At 35.6% G+C, this 20,028-nt stretch overlaps 1 protein-coding gene across 1 annotated transcript in view; it reads right to left on the reverse strand.

Annotated features, from left to right (window-relative positions):
• Positions 1-18,537, reverse strand: part of LOC149564127 (eukaryotic translation initiation factor NCBP-like) — a 43,770-nt gene extending 25,233 nt beyond the window's left edge. The window contains exon 1 of the mRNA XM_089827203.1: positions 18,006-18,537. Within this exon, the coding sequence (XP_089683329.1) occupies positions 18,006-18,167 (162 nt within the window). The 5' untranslated portion in view covers positions 18,168-18,537. The remainder of the gene's footprint in view (positions 1-18,005) is intronic.
• Between the last annotated feature and the right edge of the window lie 1,491 nt (positions 18,538-20,028).

A 20,028-nucleotide genomic window follows, 5' to 3' on the forward strand; every position in this document is an offset into this window, starting at 1 on the left:
AATGCAACATTAGTCTTGGAGAAAATCATAATATTCTTTCCAAAATAATGCATAATCGATAACACATGTTATTACAAAGTTTGTAATAATGGTTGACAAATATATAATGGATGAAAATGAAATGTAGCATCGGACTGCCAAAAACATTAAAATATGATAAGATTCAGAATCCACTTTTAGGTGAGATTAATGAAACCAGAAAGCATGACCTTGTTTTGGAGATCTCTAAAATTTCTGGAAAAAAGTCTGATACAAGGGATGTTCACCCAAGTACCAAATATAAACAAGTTGCAAACAGAATCTTCAAAAGTTAGCAGATGTCTCTTGAGCTGCATGTAAAGAATGCCGCTCATTCCACAACTTTTTAAAATAAGAAAATAATATAAATAACGCAATCTTATAACATGTACTTCGAAATATTAAATCTTAAGTTACATGAAGTTGTCTACCAGAAGCTTTACCATTTATGTCAAGAACTCTGGAAATATCATGCCTTTAATTGTAAGTTTTACAACTTCAAAAAATAATCTAAAATACTTTGCCTTTTACATGGATATCTCCAATAATGTTGTTTGTTTGCTAACTATTCACTTTGTGCATATCCTCTGGAGTTTGAATGATACCTCTCAACTCCCTTGTCCAAGTAATTTTATTAATTTTAACCACCCTCATCGTCTTGATTCCATTTTGAATGTAAATCCATGCACTCTTCACGTCATTTTGTCCTTGGCCAAGATCCTCCCTCCATGTTGTAGGCAAACATAGCACAGTGACATCTTCTTCAACAAAAAGAAACGAGTTTGTTGCATATAGGCAAACTCAGATGTGGCATCAATCAAGTCTAAAACAGTGGGAAATGTTTTCTATCAAATAATATTCTCCAATTCATTGTCTTACTTCTACCAGATCTAAACCCTCCAGAACTTGTCTTTTGAAATTGCATCAGCACCAACCAGAGCTGTTTTTTCAATCAGTAATATCATTGTATAGTTATTATAGAGATCTATATCATCCATGTCTATAGGCTCCATTATTTGTGGTTTCTATCCCCCCCCATTTCAAAACTTCCCATTTTGCAAATTCCTAAGTTGCTCGGTTGGTTCCCCCTCCTTAATCATAACCCCGATATCACCTCATCCCAAGATCCACAAAGCCCACAAGCCACAACTATGCTTTCACACTTCGGTGTACCCGTGACCTGGCGACATTGTCGCCTAGTCCCCACTATCACAAGTTGATAAATTTTGACTAAGTTTCAAGGCTTCAAGAAGTGAACGCTTGTCCAATGGCGAGTTTCTCAAGGCACATACATCATGATGTTACTTAAGCAATCCTGGCATAATCTCTCAAATGGGACACTTTTTCTGGAACTTGGTGAAAATAAGTCTTTTCATGAGGTGGCAAAGTACAACATTTAAATCTCTCGTGCATCGTCCATATTAATGTGCTAATCCAAGCTATCATAAGTAAAGTACATATTCATTTCTTGGCCACCTTGTTCTCTAACCATCACCTTGCTAGCTATGCCAACTACAATTTTCCCTGTGCCAAAACGGGAATCCCTCTCCCAGAGGATATAATAATGAAGAACCTAAACCCGTACTTCAGCCAGATCTTACGGAGATGGAAATGAGGAGCAATTTGAAATTCTCTCCAACATGTTCATTGCTTTGGTAGTGATACTGCTGTTAAACAAGGGTGCCCTTTACCTCCTACTTTATTTGGCTTATCATTGGTAAACTAGAAGTGTGGATAGACAAGATTGAGGTTGAAGGGATCCATTCGGCAAGGTATGTGGCAAAGCTTCTTCTTTACGCAAATGACCTTATTCTGATTTCTAAAACTGTTGAAGGGTTGAGAGATCATTTAGGGGCTTTGACGCACTTTTGTCACGAGATTGGAAAAGCACGTAAACATCACCAAAACAAAAATTATGAATTTTTTTTTCTTTGAAGAGGAAGGAAAAACATTTATCCTTTCTTTTTTAAGGCACCCCATTAGAAGTGCTGAAAGATTACAAATACTTGAGGACTTACTTTCATTATCGACTCAATTGGGAGACTGCAAAGCAAAAAGGATTCAGGAAGCGTGGAAACCGTCATACCTACTTTATAATGGATGAATAAATGTTGAGTTTTGGGACTGGAAAACCAAGAAAACTTTATCTGGTTTGTTCGTCAAACAGGTTGTCCTTTATGGCTGCGAGGTTTGGGGGGGCAGTATGACCAAATGTTGGTTGGAGACAGGTAGAAAGGATTGTGATAATGCTATCAAGTTTTATGCTTCGCCTCTATGAGCATCACCTAGATCTAATGAGTGCTAAATGTAACATTTATTCTCATAAGAGATGGATTTCTGTGAGTTACTACTCATGAAACATGGGTCAATGAGTTTGACTCAAAAACTACACAGTTAAATCCTGATTGCAATTTCACAATTTGACTTCTTGTGGAAAATATCTCCTACTTATCAAGTAAAAGGATTCAAAAACACTTAAATCAGAAGCTGTCTTAAAGTCTAGCCTACAGTGTCGTACGAAATTCTTTTAGCTGAAGCGAGTAGTTTCCCATTGGAGGCAACAGCAATAACTCAACTTCTAAGTTATTTAAGACTTGGAAACATGAATAATCGAAGATGGCATAAGATTGCAATGAATGAGGACTTGGGCCGCAAGAGGAAAACATAGAGGAAAAAAACATAAAGTGGTTGAACTCTAACTCCAATACGGATATAAAAAAGTTCGTCATAGTGAAATTTTGAACTGCCATATCAACTAATAACATAGGTCAAAAAAAGCTCGCTACATCAAACTCTTCAAGTCAACCTTGGAACATGATGATAAGGCTTATCTAGTGGTACCTATTAAAGGGAAAGCAAGATTGTTAATGGCTCAGTTGAGGACAGGTTCCCATCATCTTAGATGCAAAACAGGTAGGGAAAAGACCCAAAGAGGAGTGGGAAGAAAAAATCTGAAGGTTATGTAAGCCAGGTGCAATTGAGACTGAATGGCACTTTGTCAGAGAGTGCTCAGTGTATGATGACATCAGGGTTCAAAACGAAATTAGTTCCAGGGTGGACAACATGCACAGCTTGTTCGAGATCAACAAAACTGTCAGTTTGATCATCAAATTACATAGCAGGAGGTCAGACTTGGAAAAGAATTTGGAGTTAATCTAAGGTTGTGATCCTGCTGTCCCTTAAGACTGTTTGGTCTCGTGGACATCATTAAAATTCTTCATTCATTCTTTCATTCATTCCACCTCAAAAGGATACAGAATTATTAGATCCAAGGCCCAAAAGTTAGAGCCAAAATGAATTGGTTGTATGAAGGAAATAAGGGTTCCAAATGCTTTTTCAATTTGATTGGGGCAAAGCATAAAAGGGGGCTTATATAGGAAATTCAAATTGACTCGATGCTCACTAATGATCCCTCCGCAATCAAAGAGGCCTTTTACAATTTTTATTGTAATTTATTCTCTTTGGGACAAGGTAAAGAAAATCAGGAGGCTCTTAACAAATGTCTAAATTTAATCCTAAAGAAATTATCTCCTGAAGAGGTCTCTGCCCTTGATAAAAATACTACAGCTGACAAATTCCAAGGTACCATTTATTCCTTGGCTAATGGCTCTATTATCTCTACATGAGGATGTGTTTGAACAAGGTTCTCTCAGTGAAAATATAAACAAGGTGTTATTAAGTTGCTGCCTAAGAATGGGGATAAAACACAAGTTAAAAATTGGGGACCTATTACTCTATTGAATCTTTCCCACAAAATCATTGCAAAAATCCTGGCAAGGAGGATTATTGCATGCTGATAACTTCATTTCAGTAACTTAAACGGGGTTTATCAAAGGCAGGTATATATTGGAGAATTTGATTACTATGGAGGCAATCCATTGGGCTAATGGGCAAAATGTAGCTATGATTCTTTTAGACTTTGAAAAAGCTTATGATAGGGTTGAGTGACCTTTCATCATTGGAATGTTTGGCATTTGGTTTTCCCTCCTATTTCTGCAAATGGATCAATATTACCTTTAAAGATTCCTCTATTGTCATTGAAGTTAATGGTGAGCTCTCTGAACTTATCCCTATCAGAAGGTCTATCAGACAAGGTTGTCCCACTGCTCCGGCCTTGTTTGTCATTATTACAGATGCCCTGTTTACAATCTTAGAGTCTCAGAGTTTGACCCTTCAATTAGAGGCGTCTCCCTTCCTAACAAGGAGTTGATTAATGCCTAGTTTGCAAATGATAGTCTTCTTTCTTGAACTCTCTGAGGATAATTTTGGGAATGCTTTGAACAGGTTAAATTTTTTTTGCTTTGCTTCTGCAAGAATTGTCCCTCATAAATCTATTGTCCTGGGTTCGAGTGATGTTGCCCCCAATTGGGTGATATCTAATGGATGCCAATGGAATGGGCCAAATACTATTGTCGGGTATCTTGGAATCTCGTTTGCTGTTGAACCTTCTAAAGATATGTGGTTGTGGATATATGATAAGATTGAAAGGAAACATTTGAAACGGCAAAACCATCTATTGCATTTGGCAGGAAGAATTCAAATTGTGCAAGAAGTCTTGGCTTCTCACCATATTTACTTTTCTTCAGCATGGTTGTTTTCTAATTATCAGATTAATAGTATTGACAAGCTTATGAGGGACTTCCTTTGGTCTGATTGTCTAGGAAATAAAAAATGACATTGAGTAAACTAGGATTGGTGTTGCAGGCCATACAAAAGTTGGGAGGTTTGGGGCTGAGGGATATTAGCTCTCATGGCATCGCCCTGGCTTCCAAGTGGATTTTCAAATCTCTAAGTCGCAATGAGTCATGGAAAGTTTTAATTATAACTAATATTGGAAGATCTGTTATTAAAAAGGGTAAGCAGTGTAAGGATATACCTCTTTGTGACATTATTATAGGGGACTTTTAACATGAAAACATTTAGTACTAGTGTTTTTGCTTCATTGTGGAAGGCATGGTCTCAGGTGAGGAATATGCTCTCAGCTAAAGGAGCTGTAGGTGGCCCTCCTGCCTATCCTATGGCTGATAGATCAATCTGGTGGGTGATTTACTTGAATAGAAAGCCTCTTGCTCTAACACAAAGTTGTTCTGCAAAAATTTGGAATTGCAAGGGTATTTCTCTTGTTAGAGATCTTCTGGTTGATATCTGACAAGAATCATAGGAGGAGATTAGCACTAAATTTGGGATTCCCCCCTCTCGGAAGAAGACATACACATTAGTTGCCAAGGCTATTGGTGGTCCAACTCTGGGCAAGTTTGTTGATACTGATACTTTTTTGAAACATATTAAGTGGACTGATGGTTCTATGCTCATGGAAATATCTACTAAACGGATTTTTAATATGATGGAGGATGATTCTTCTTTATTCAACCGAGTGAATCAGAATTGGGATTTAGACTGACCATCATCTGAGTGGCACTTTTTATTTGATTTTTTTTGGCACTTGCCTATTGAACCTAACAAGTTGTGCTTTAGATAGTTATGGCTTCTTAAGAAGTTGGCTGTGGGTTCCATTTTGTCCTCTGTGGGTCTTCAGCCAGTCATGTGTGGAGTCTGTGCTATTACTGAAACTTTTGACCATTCTTTGAATGTAAATTTGCTTGAAATGTCTGATCTATTTTCTTTGGTTCTCCCATTGTCTGGAACTGTCATCCTGGTATTTCATGGAGTGAAATTCTTGCTGGTTATTTGGATTATTTTGATTTGAAGTTGAACAAGTTTTGGTCTGTTTTGTTTTGTGAGATCTTGTGGTTCCTTTGGAAGAAAAGAAATGGAGAAGGTTTTCAGAACAGGAGGCAGCTTACTGAGCTTAATCTTCAACTCATACACTTCTCTATTATGGCTCACGTATCTATGGTGCTGGAGATTCCCAAAAGTAAATTCACGATTCTTGTCCATGAAGTCTCTTTGCAAATCTTCAAGGATGAGGTCCGGTCTACCCAGTATCTTTGCAATTACAGAAATATGTTGGAACCTAAAGAACTTTGATACTCTGAACCAGTTCATGAAAGACTTCAAGATTAATGAGGATCACAGTACTGCCAGTACTGTTGACTTAAAGGAACATGGTGCTCCGACTTGGGAAGGCAATGTTACCACTTTTCCTATTGATGATTCCCTGAGAGGTGCTGCTGAATGTGAACAAGTTGATCACAGGGTGAACGCTGCTGAATCTTGCGATAACTAAAATGATAATCCTGATTTTCCTTTTTGATGATATTTAAATGGTTGAAAATATGTTGTATATAATGTAAAATGTTACAACAGTCCAATGGCAATGCCTAAATTTTGTAATTGTATATAAGGCAGGTCAAGGTTTTGATAGTATAGGACATCAAACTGATGATGCACTTCCTAAAGATTTTGTTTTAAGCTCGATTTTGACTGAACAGCCATAAGGAACAGCTATAAGGATGTATGTAACATTTTAAACTATCTTATCAGAAAAAAATTGCTCTCCTAGTATAAAGGAGAAAGTTGAGAAACAATTTACTATATTATAAATTGTTATAAATCATTTAATATATGTCGTTGTAAGAAAGCCACTAAAATGCATTGAGCAAGAGACCACAAGCTCATCTATGGGAAAATAATTATGCCAAATAACATTTTCCTAGTCCGTCTTTGAAGACTATTTTCACAACATCACAGAATTACCAACAAGAGAGGATTCTCGATGGATAAATTGAATCCATTTCTTTGTTTCCTTTTTTACTGGACAAAAACAAGACACTTTTGTTCAATTCATTTTGGAAGAATCATGTTCAAGTGTCAAACCTATGGTAGTGAGAAAGCTTAATTATTATAGAGTTGAATGAAACATCGAACACAAATCTGCAAAGGATCCTGAATAAACCCAATTAATCCTAAATCCTAGAGCTTGTCAATTTTTGCCCTAAAAAAATGTTGACCCAGTTTTCAATGACCTTTTTGTAATTAAAGCTCATTAGAATCATATTTAAATTGCAAAAAACATTAAAAAATCATTGCAAAAATGTACAAAACCCTACAAAAAACTCATGAAATTGACTAATCGCTCAGAAATAGGGTTGATTCCACGACGGAAGTGAAGTTAATGAGGAAATGCCTTTGGGAAAAATTGTATCTTTGTCCCTTTAGTTTTCTCTCTGACCTTTAGAAAACCTTAATCAGAGGAGCAAGAGGAGCAATGACAGTCATCAACGAAATTAGAAAGGGCCTCAATCATCCTAAATTGTCAGGGGTATGTGAGATAGTGTCAACGCAGCTAATAAATTTGTTTTAAATCACAGTTTCAATATGACCCAAGTTCTTTATGCACCTTGCCTCGTGAATTTTTATAAGACAAACTATAAAATTAATATTCTGCACTAATTTAAAAATTGAAATTATTATGGTATATAGTGGGCCAGGGTAGATTGATCTATAGGGGTTTTTGGGTGTTGGGAAATATAGCCACACGGTGGCATTTTCTTTATGTAACAATCTTTTATATCAATATAAAAAAAATATTACCGATCAAAAAAAATTGTAGTTATCATGCACTACTATAGATTGCCCTTTAACAGGGAAGCAATGAGCCCCTATAGTTTATAATTAATATTTTGAAGTAGTTTCAAAATTTTAACTATTATTGACTATCAATATATATTAATAGCATAGAAGCAAAGAGTGGCAAAAAATGCAATTATACATAATACATGAACCACTTAGCATTGTCCCAAGTTTGACTCAGCTTGACTCATGTAACTTGGGTGAATGAGTTTGTCTTGCTTCTCTTGCTCTTCATCCTGATGATGGATCACATAGTGTGATTCGAAACGTTGATGGAAAAATCTTAACACAATCGAATCCAAAAGCATATATACAATATTGTTGGCATCTTTAATAGAATTTATGTTTTTAAATTCATATAGACTTCTTGGGAATTCAAATTGAATCTTGTAACTATAGGTAGCCATAGAGACAGGCTTACTCTATATTATGGACTTCCTTGGCTATCGGCATCCATTCATCTTCCTCTTTCAATATTCAATTCCTTTGGCAATCGAACCCTTGTTAGATATTCTCATAATTTCAGAGTGAACCCGAGTTCATATTGTGCCCATCGATTGAATTCTATCAAGCCGCATATCTCTGAGCTTGTAGGCAGAATCATACCAAACATCAAAGTTTTTATTCAGACTTTTGGCAGAGTCACCTAAGGCCCTGCTACAACCCATGCACCCTTTTTCATATTCATTTCCTGCTAAGTTTGAACGCGATATTATTTCTTAAGCCGGCAATCTGATCATGTCTTCTCTTAGTATTAGCATGTGAAAATAAGATCCAAACTGTACAATAGGTCTGTCGTATTTCCATTGCAAAGTTTGTTGTTTCCTTATGTGGTATTATGACAACGATAAATGCTTGAAGCTTGTCGAATCCATTGACAGTTGACGTCTTCCCTTTTGTGATAACGTTAAAATGATTTATACATAAGTCTGATAATTTCTTTTGTCCATATAAATATCTGAATATGTAGAATTTCTCTGAAAAATTTATGGTAAATCGCAAGAAAGTTATAATCCCAATTGGAAAACAATTGCATCCTGATATAATATAAATAACTAAGAGTGAGATATTGAAACCAGTTCACCAAGGAATTCAACGGGTGAAAATGCCAGTATATGGTGAAGAAGGTGAAGTATTCTGAGGCAATTATAGTATGATAACACTTGGGAATCACCGGCTTGGAGGCCTGAATAAGGTGAGAAGGTATAGAGAACCTGCAAATTGAGGTTGACATCAATATTCATAAATATAATACATAAAACATTACTTTAGCTCATGCATGCTCCACTCATGAAGAATTTTAAGATCTTTAAAGAACATAATCATAGAATGTAAAATGATGGTTGTATGTAATCTTCTTGAATAATTGATAAAGTCGTCATCTCTGAGAATTCTGAATACTTGGGACTCACCCGGCTGTGTAGCCGAGAAGATGGGTGATGAGGTGTGAGAAAGGAATCACCAATAATATGAAAAAGTATCAGTTATGACATTTCAATATTTATCATTTAATATGAATTAATTAATAGATCATGCATATTCCTATTATTGTGATCTTCTGTTGCCAAGTCGTGTGGTGAGTTAATTACCAGGAGTCCCAATGAAAGGCAAGATAACCCCTGCCAATTCCGAGTAGGGAGGGTCTTTCTCGTTAGAGATTGTGTGGGGATAAAGTTGTGGTCCAAGGTTGAGTGGTTAAGCCCCTGACAATGTTTCACCTCTCCTCAAGATGTCGGACATGCGTCAGACAAAGATAAGCTATACATTCAATTGTTAATCGAAAAATAGGTAATATCACTTTTATTTATGAGGAGGTAAGATTAAATTGAGTTATTTCATTGTTACTGTTAATTTACACCTAGATGTAAGAGATAGAATCATGGATTGCTTTTCATTTATATGAATATCGATTATAAACATATTTCTAATCTTGAGATACTATCATAGTTAAGTAATCGGAGGGAAAGGAATCTGAAACCCTAATCGATTGAGAGATGACTAGAAACCTAAATGATTCAGTGGTATCAGAAGCCTTAATTGAATATGTGGTATTGGAAGCCCTAATTGAATCCGTGGTATTGGAAGCCCTATTTAAATCCATGGTATTGGAAGCCCTATTTGAATTAGTGGTATTGGAAGCCCTAATTGAATCTGTGGTATCAAAAGCCCTAATTGAAACTGTGGTAGCGGAAGCCCTAAGCGATATAGCGGTACCAAAAGCCCTAAATGAACCGATGGTAAATGACACCCTAATTGATACAATGGTAAGTGATGCCCTAATTTAAATATAGTGGTATTTAATTGAAAATTATCATTTGATTTTAAGATAGCAGATAGACGTCATAGAGTATTTGTGGACTAACCCGATGGTTGCAGAAGCATCCCTAGTTTGATTCGATCTCAATTTTCTGAGGTATGTGGTTTTCAATTTCTGCAGTAATTTCATTTGATGGTAATTCAAGTTTTTAGTTAAGAAATTTTGTCTATCTGATTATTTTTTAATGGTAAATCTTATTCACATGAACATGAATGATATAACTGTCTTCCTATGAAACGAAGTAATAACTGTATTCTTTGAGTTGTTAGATGATAATTTAGACCTGGGAAAACGGGATGTTACACTTTGCGTCCTCCAATTTTAGAATATATCAAGAGGAGGTTGGGCAAATGCTTTGAAAATCATTACATGAGTCCTTTGTCATCTATGCTATGGAAATGTTCTTTAATTTTTTTTAAATCTAGTTCTTGATCGTTTAAAGTTTCCACCTTTTTTGGTAAATCTATTTTTTCTCAAAAAATCCCACTCCTCTGGTTTGTTGACTTAATCTCCAAATAATTCATGCTTCTATGGAATAAACAAAGTGTTAATTTCTAGGATCGTTTATGCAACTGTAGAATCATAGCCATTGTTATTGATGATCTCCAAACAAAGATTTGGATCTCATATAAATATGAGAGGAGACATGTCTCTATGGTGTAAACATCATTTAAATAATATTATATTAACATGAATAATAATAATATGTATAACAATATATATATATATACAATAATATATATTATTAACATGGATAAGTATATATAGAAAATAATGATTACCAATAACAATAATGTATATCAGACCGAATCAATCTAACTAAAGCTACAACTTTAACACTCCCTCTTAGTTAGGGAGGATTGATATTGAACACATTATGCTCTTAAGTATATGAAGATATATCATCTCACCTATAACAAATTCCATAACTTCAATATAAGCTTAAACACCACCTTAAGTGTGATCTATAATAGTAACTATGTCATGGTGTCTGACAAGATCCAGCCCAAAGAACCATAACAAGTTGGTTATCATGGTTTCCGGCAAAATCCGGCCCAAAGAACCATGATACCAGGTCTACCATTTATAAGATCGCCACCTTACAATGGTTACCTTCTGTTTGTTCGTTATCATGACTTCCAGCACTCTAGGACAACAATTAAATAAAGTTTGTCATGATAACAAGTCTACCATTTATAAGATCGTCATCTTGCAATGATTATCTTATGTCTATCTATGCCAATGAGAAATCGCCGCCTTTCATCACATATCATATTTGAAATAGTAACCACCATGAACCCAGTCAAAGGGTGTTACAAAGGCTTTCACCTTAATTTTCTCTCACATAGAAGAATGCATTACAAGGAGTTTCACTTAGAACTTCTCCTCATAGAGAAGATATCATTCACAAAGGATTGCACCTCAAAAAAAATTCTCCCTCTAAACAGTGATCTTAGGAAGTCGGGTCCAATAGTTACTCCCTTACAGACTCTCTTCCCCAAGGATTCTTGTCAAACTTACTCTGAATCTGATATCTAATTTTCTGGTAATAAGTCATCACTTCCTCATGATATACATAGGAGTGGGCCCATCAAAACCATGTAGTTATACACATGTATTTCTAGACTCCCTCTGAGTATCAATCTTCGAAGCTCCTGCATTTCTTTAGAAGTGTCATACTTCCTCTTAATGTAGAAGAATCTCATAATCTCAATCATCAAAGATGTTTGCTTCAAGAGCCTCACTTTATCCATCTTGATTGTTACAGTCTTTGGAGCTACTATTAGTAGATTGAGTCTGCACAATATTTGGTAGCATGTGTAAAGTACCAACCTTCTTTTCCTATAAGAACATCCTCAAACATAAAGGAAAAGATCAAGGCAAATAACCCTTATAGTACGTATAGAATTACAAATGAGAGAGAGACTACAATGAGTAGATAAATATAAAAGATAAGAATACTTATCTAAACATAAAGATTCAAAAATTGTCTTCTTAAATTATTTGAGAATGGAACTTCTCCTCTCTAAAGAAGGTTCAAGTGGGAATGGAACATTGACTATTATTCCCCCCACGATGTAATATTCCCCCTCATTCTTAGATATTGTTGAACAATTTTGTATCAAGCTTCTTTTTGCTTAATAGATCTCAAAATCTTAGTCTATTTGATCAATATCTCATATGATAATCAATATTCTGAAAGATAATCATTATTGCTAGGAAAACTGGCAGATTCAGTTTATTATATCATTGGCGCATGTCGTAGCTTTTATGTGCAATAAGACCTTGAGGTACTACAATCACTTTCATGGTGCTTTTGTGACCTACAACTTCTCCAACTAACACACCTTCAAATTCCTTATATGATTCTCTTATTTCAACATATGCTTTGATCACCAACTCCGCACGGGTAGATCCTTCAATCTCCAATTCTTGAAAACTATAGGTAACCCCATTATATTAATGTTTTCATACTTAACAAAATATCCAACATCTTCAAACTCGCTGCAATATTTTCAATAAAATTAATCCTCATTCATTAAATGTAGATTGCCTCTAATTGTTTCTTAAAATTCTCAACCTTTGTAATTATGAAATCACAATCTCCTTATTTACTTTCATAATCGATATTCCTTTCATATTAACATTCCACTTAAATTAGTTCTAATCAAGGCTGTTAATAATCCATTTGGCTAATCCATGTGATCAACAAAGACTTGATCCATCATTGCTATTATTCCTCATATCATCATCTTCTTGGTGTTAGTATGTAATGTTCCCTACATACAATTACTTTGATTTTATCTGATTTCCCAATTTCAAGAGGGTCCTCGTAGTTTCCTTGTAGAATTTTTCTCACTTTTCACTTTGCTAAGTAGTAGGTTTTGCCTTGGTTTTAAGGAGATCTATATGTTTTACTCTTCAGTTTACATGTTTCCTCTATTTGCTCCCTCTCTTTCAAGGTTGACTCTAATGTAATGCCAAGCTCCCTTTAAATCTCAATCCCCCTCTTCTTGCAATAACATTCTTAGAGAAAAAGATCAAGGCACATAACTCTTATAATACAAAATTAGAATGTTAACATTAATTATAATGTTAGTGATTTAAGATGTATTACTAATAACAACATTAATGATTATAACATAATTCATTATTTTATATTTTCAATAAAATAATAATTAATGATGTATAGAACTCAAAATATAACTATACTTCATTTTTAACTCTCTTAATGAATCTCTTTATGTTTAACAATATTATATCAAATTATTAATTATCATTCTGAATTAGAATGTCATCATTTCCTTACACTATCAAATATGTATTATGATATGTTTAATAATGCAAGGAATTAAAATATATATATTTCATAATAATATCAAAAGAAACCTAATAATAAACCTCCATACTTACTTGGTCGGTGGGTCCCTAGTTCTCAAGATCTATACTTACCTCCTTCAAATATTAATGGCTTGCTTGCACGTCATTCCTTACATACATCTCTCCTTTCAATGCATTGTATGGGTCTTTTAATAACAAATCATCTTAATAGTATTTAGTAATCATTTTATTAAGACTATAGATGTAAATTCTCCTCCACCAATCATAGTGGATTACCTTCCCACTTGTCGTGCTAGCTAAGAATTTTTATGGTTACTTATTTGTCACCTTGACATGCCTTTGATTATCGAGTCACATGGTAAAACCAAAAAAAAAAAAATCACCCAATGGATGGTCATTGAAATGTTTCAAATTTCCTAATATTTCTTCCATCAAGCACCCCTTAAATTATAAGCTGAAGCATGAAGAACACTTTGAATGTCTTATTGGTCTCATTTCCTTATGTCCTTATAAATCTATTGGTAGAACTTGTGAGTATAAATACGGGGGTGGCAACTCTACCAACACAAAAACATATCATTGGTGGATTTTCCCTCCATTGGAGTAACTTCCAAGATGTCCTTGCTAGCATGTTCAAGGTGTGTGTTCTATCCTTTGCGTATCTTCCCACATGTTGGGTCTAGTGCTTAGTTGGAAACTTCCTTATTGCCTCGGGTTCCCTTCCCTCTTCTCTGTATATTTTGATCTTTGATTACTATGTTTTAAGCTTTATTACACACTCCTTTAAATCTAGGTGGTCCCACCTCATGACGTATTTGTATCTTGGACATCGATAACTCAAGTAAATGCTAATTCATGTGCATCATCCATGTCCACAATATTGAAGGTAGCTTTGATGTATCTTGTGCTATTAGCATTGTCATAGACTTTTTTCGTTATTCATTTTCCCTTTCTGTCTACTCATCTTTGACTGCTACGATTATTATGCTCAATTGTTAATTCGTGACTTTCTATTCGATGCTCCAAATAATGTGTGTTCAGCTTACTTCTCTCCTATTTCGGTGATTGCCTTGATGCTCCACTTAACTATCCACTATCTCCTAACGACAGACAATTATCGCCTAGTCCCTGTGTTTTTAATATTAATCTTTGTTATGGTTTTTTCACTACCTCTCCCAGCATTTTTGCTAATCGGGAAGGATTCCTACATTTGTCTTGTTCAATGCATGCTTGTGTCTTCCTCTCATTGACGCAGAGAAAGAGCGTTGGGTAATAGTTCTGCTCCCTCCAATCGTCTTCTGCCTTTGAATATTCCTAGCACAGATAGGAGTTGTGTTTTAAATTGCTTTTAATGCTCCTATGAATGGTGAATGAATATAATTTGCTTCACTGCCTTCTCTTATATTCAGAGGTATTTTAATGATTCAAAGATGATTATTGCTTTCTCTAATCCATTCTATCTTTGTTCTAATGTTTTTCCTGAAGTATTTATATTATTTTGCAGTATGTACCAAAATCTACCTTTGAAAAGTAACCATCAGCGACTAGTTGTAAGGTTATCCTAATTCAAACTTAGATTTGTATAGTGGTGCTTTCTGCATGATCTTCCTCCTCCAAGTCTAACCCTAAATGGGGTTGCAAGCTTTGGGTTTAACTATGGAGGAAACTCTGTAGTTAAGCGCGCTCGGGCTGGAGTAGTACTGGGATGGGTGACCTCCCGGGAAGTCCCGGTGCTTCACCCCTGTGAGCATCACCTAGATCCAATGAGTGTTGAATGTTCCATTTATTCTCATGAGAGATGGATTCACGTTGAATCACTACTCATGAAACCTGGGTCATCGAGTTTGACTCAAAATCACACAGTTAAATCCTGATATTCACATCACAATTTGACTTGCTGTGGAAATTATCTCCTACTTATCAATTCATGAGCTTAAGGGGCTTTCTAATAAATGGTTCATAAGGCACAACACTTGGTGAAGGTTTTGCAAATGGGGTTGCAAGCTTTGGGTTTAACTATGGAGGAAACTCTGTAGTTAAGCACGCTCAGGCTAGAGTAGTACTGGGATGGGTGACCTCCCAGGAAGTCCCGGTGCTTCACCCCTGTGAGCATCACCTAGATCCAATGAGTGTTGAATGTTCCATTTATTCTCATGAGAGATGGATTCATGTTGAATCACTACTCATGAAACATGGGTCATCGAGTTTGACTCAAAATCACACAGTTAAATCCTGATATTCACATCACAATAATATATATTACTAACATGGATAAGTATATATAGGAAATGATGATTACCAATAACAATAATGTATATCAGATCAAATCAATCCGACTGAAGCTACAACTTTAACACAAAGTCTTGAATATCGACCAAAAAAATGCAACCCAAGCATGACCATAACACTTTAAGCATGACCGTCATGTTAGAGGTACCTCTATAATAAGAATCAGCAATTAGCACAGTCACGAAGCTTTGTGCTAGTGCGGAGGCTAGAGGTGTCCCACAAACAAGTGGTGGTGCAAAGGAATCGGCCACGAATGCAGGGAAGAAGCAAAAAGGTGGGGTTTTGTCTAGGCGTGGATTGGATGCACACATTGGCTCTGGACAATGCTTGCAAGAAGATAGGGTTTCAAATCAGGTTTTACCTACGTCTCCTATCTATTCTGCCCATCATTCAACGCCTCACAATTTCATTGCAGGTTTTCAAAATCATGCTAACCCCTTCCAGACCATGGAGAACCTTAATCTGCTTGTGCTCCCCTTACCAAACTCATCAGTTCCAAATAATGGTTGTTCGTGCAAATCACAGTTTATGGAAACCCCAAAATCACCTAAGCCACCTTTGACAGACTCATCTGCTCCAAATAAGCTATTTATCTACTCGATGGACGATTCAGAGGTTTGCCTAACAGACAATTCAGCAGATTTTCACATTTTTGATGATTGTATCAATGTGGCTTGTTCAGAAATAGGGAGCCACTCCTTTCTCATTTGTTGAATGTGGAGACGGTTGTCTATTGAGAAATTCATTGATTGGGTAAAGATTAATTGGGGCAACCTGGCTTTGCCTGATATTGACAACTCTTGATTGCAGCTTTTCCTACTTTGGTTCTCTTTTGTGGAAGCCTGTAACTTTGTGAAATAGAATGGCCCGTGGTTCTATGGCCAGTCAGGTATTTTCATTGCACTTTGGTCCCCCCTTCTTTGATCCTGCTGCCGCTTTTATAGATCAGATTATACAATCGCCCTCTGGATGTCCATAATCCAGGACACATCAAGAATATGACTGAGCATATTGGCTCCTTTGTCAAATTGGATGTTGTCGCTGCTGCGTACCAGAGCTTGCGCCTTCATTGACATTTCTAAGCCAGTTTACTATTCTGTTTTTATCCACCTTTCTCATGGCTTCTGGACCCAATTTCTTAACTGTAAAGGCCTTCCATCTATATGTTTTTGCTGCAACAAAATTAGCCACAAGATTTGTGGTTGCACAACTCCTAGTTGGTACCAAAACTTCCTCTCCTTTGGTGCAGCCCTCTGCTTTTCCTTTTGATTGCCCAATTCCTGTGGTTCCTGTTCCTGTGGCTCCTATGTCTCCTTCCACTCAGCTCACAGGCAATACCTCCACTGCTTAGGAGCCTTTCACCTATCAGGCTATGATTGGGTCCTTAATCATGATTAGGCTGACAAGGACATGAATGGTTACTTTGATAATGAGAGCTCTTGCCCTTTTTTGGAGGACCTTGTTGAGGATTTTGCAGATTCATTGATGACTTGGTTGTCCCTGCAGGCAGTGTTCCATCTCCCAGACTTATCAATCAAAAAGAAGAAAGGGCGCAAATGTGAAGCTGAAAAGCTTCGTATTGAAGGATGTGACGTGTTTGATGATGGAACTCGATGGACTTAGGAAGAAGGGGCTGGCAAAAAAGGCTGGTTAAGTTTTTGTTGCCTAGTGAATGGTCTAGTTGCGCCTGATGTGCTTTGCTCCTAAGTTGTCATTTTTTTCCCTGGCCTATTTGGGTCTATTTGGGACTTCCATGAGCCTAGTCTCTTTGAGCTCCCGTTCTTGAGTCCGAAGCTTCTTTATTGTACAATTTGTTTATTGGGAGTGAACCCTAATCCCACATATTTACCTATCTAAAAAATAACACTTCAAGCACGACTATAATCCTCCAACTTCACCAACCCAGAAGGACTCGGCATATTGGCTTGACTGACAAGATGCCCCAGCTCAACTAACAAAATGGGAGAAGACTCACGTGCTGAACCAATTCAACGCGAATCAACTCCACTCGCCGAATGAACCTGGGCAGAAAGAGAAAATGATTGTCCCACTTGACCAAACCAACGGTAGGAGGAAGTCCCCGCTCTCAACTAAGCCAACAAAGCACTGAAGTCCGATGCCTAAGAATCTGATATTTTGCAATTTTTTATTCAATCCAAATTGCCGATTTAAACCTAATTCAACCAAATCGCCGTTGTATCGCTAACGCATTATACCTAATGTGTCTCGGCCCGAACCCAACTACCAACCGATGTTTCATTGTTTAAAATCTAGGCGCGCTAAAGCAGACGCTGATTCGCACTTCTGGTGTGCAATGTGTAACAGGGGTTTATTTAACTATAATTAGGACAAAAAACTAATCCATAAAAGCAATAGAGTCTGTAATAACTGTCTTTTCAGTGCAGGTACATCCACAGTATTTGTAGTTAATTGGACGTAGATTTGAAGATGGTGAAGAGCAGATTATATTTCAGAACGACCCAGAATTTAAAGAAGGGGGAAAAACCTGTAAAGGATGTAGGCCTAATTTGAACTCCCTGTTTTGGCGATCGCGCTCATCAGCTTTAGGCTTGTCGTCTTTTTCTTTGAAAGACATTTCGGCGCTCAATGGCAACAAGGGCGGAGTTCTTGAAATTGCCCTGCCTTCAGATTTCTCTGTACCCTCCATTATTGCCACAGTATTTGAACAATGAACTTGAAGATTATATGTTTCCCCTTGGTTATTGGGTATAGTGTAAAGGAACACGAAAAAAATTTAACGGTGCTCGAATGGCCGCAATATGGTGCGAGGCGGAGTTGAAGTTTCTTCGAATTCTCAGTTCAGCCACGCGGAAAAGAGGAGGATTATGAGAAAAAGAAATCATTTGTTTTTCTATTTCTGTAAATAGTGGTCTACAAATGGGATGGAGTTCATGAATCGGTTTACAAATAGTTTTACTTAGGGCCCTGATTAAAATGTAAATGTGGAATAGGAATGGAAATGAAGAATGAGAATGGAAAAGAGTAATCTCATTCTTCTTTTTGGTTCACTTTATTTTAGTGTGAATATGTTACTCTTTTATTTGTTTATACAAAATTGAAATTGGAATACAGTTAAATTTTTATTTTAATATATTTTATTTGTTTTAACATATTATTATATTTAGTTAATTATTTCAACTTATTATAAAGAAAATATTTTTTTTAATTCTATTTTATTCAATGAAATTAATAAGAAATTAATTTATTTCGACATTTTTAAATGAATGGATTTGATTAATTATTTCTACTTATTATAAAGAAAATTATTTTTTAATTCTACTTTATTCAATAAAAATTAATAAGAAATTAATTTATTTCAACATTTTTTAAATGAATGGATTTGAATAATTATTTCAACTTATTAGTAAAGAAAAAAAATTAATTAATTCTATTTTATCCAATGAAATTAATAAGAAATTAATTAATTTTAACATTTTATAAATGAATGGATATAAACATAAAAATGTTATACACAATGATATACTCTTCAAATTAGTAAAATTTGCTCATCATTTATATACAAAATCATAAAGGATTTAGTCTCCATAATCATAATTGTTCTTTGCAACAAAATGGTCATTTTATTACTAAAATTAGAATCACCATCACCAATAGTGTGTTTATAAAAACTAGAACAAAATTAAGTCTATGTTAAAACGTGATTTCAGATTTCGCCATTAAACCAATCTCCCTAGCAATGGTCTCCCGCACAATACATAGCTTGCAATTGTTCCTTTCTTCTTTGATAGATTTTGATGTGGCTAACATAGATGAGCCATCTTTGACCCACTTGAAGAAATTATAGCCATTATCCCCCTGCATTCAAAAACTACATTAGGGCTTGCCGCAACAATGAAATAAAAAATAAACATATAAAAGATTAGTAACAACATTTCTTTTATCTAAACAACACAAAAACCTACGCCCAGGATTATTATTCTTTGTACGTGAAATCTTCATTGCTATAGGTCCAACACCACATCAACACATTGGAAAAGTTGTCAAATCCATCGACCCTATATAAATAATGAACAAATATAATGAGAAATTACTAAAAAAGTGTAAAATATATTATGATATCTATATTCAATGGACTATGTTGTGACTTCTCAGTCCAATCCTACTAGCAATGCAAATACCTTGTGACTTATAACTTTTGACACATGATTATCCATGGATATACAGACATTGTTTGACTGAAATGAGAGAAAATGTACATAACCAAGTGAGTAATTCTCCATTGCAATCACTATGCTACAACACTTAACAAAAAATGTCTATTACTTGATGCATATGTGTGTAGAAAACATTTATCACTTGATGGACATAAATAAAAGAACAAAAAAAGGATTCAAAATAATGAAATTTTCAAAGTAATCCAAATACTTCGTCCAAAAAGGTCTTAGTTGTGGAAATGTTATGTCCAGCCATTGCTTTGCTTGCCCATTGTAATGGATTACAACAACTTGTTAGATTACTTCATACTACATAAATAATAACTAGATGCT

This window comes from Cupressus sempervirens, chromosome 4, assembly GCF_028749045.1.
Source record: "Cupressus sempervirens isolate cs-2001-9-10 chromosome 4, ASM2874904v1, whole genome shotgun sequence".
Taxonomy (NCBI): Eukaryota; Viridiplantae; Streptophyta; class Pinopsida; order Cupressales; family Cupressaceae; genus Cupressus; species Cupressus sempervirens.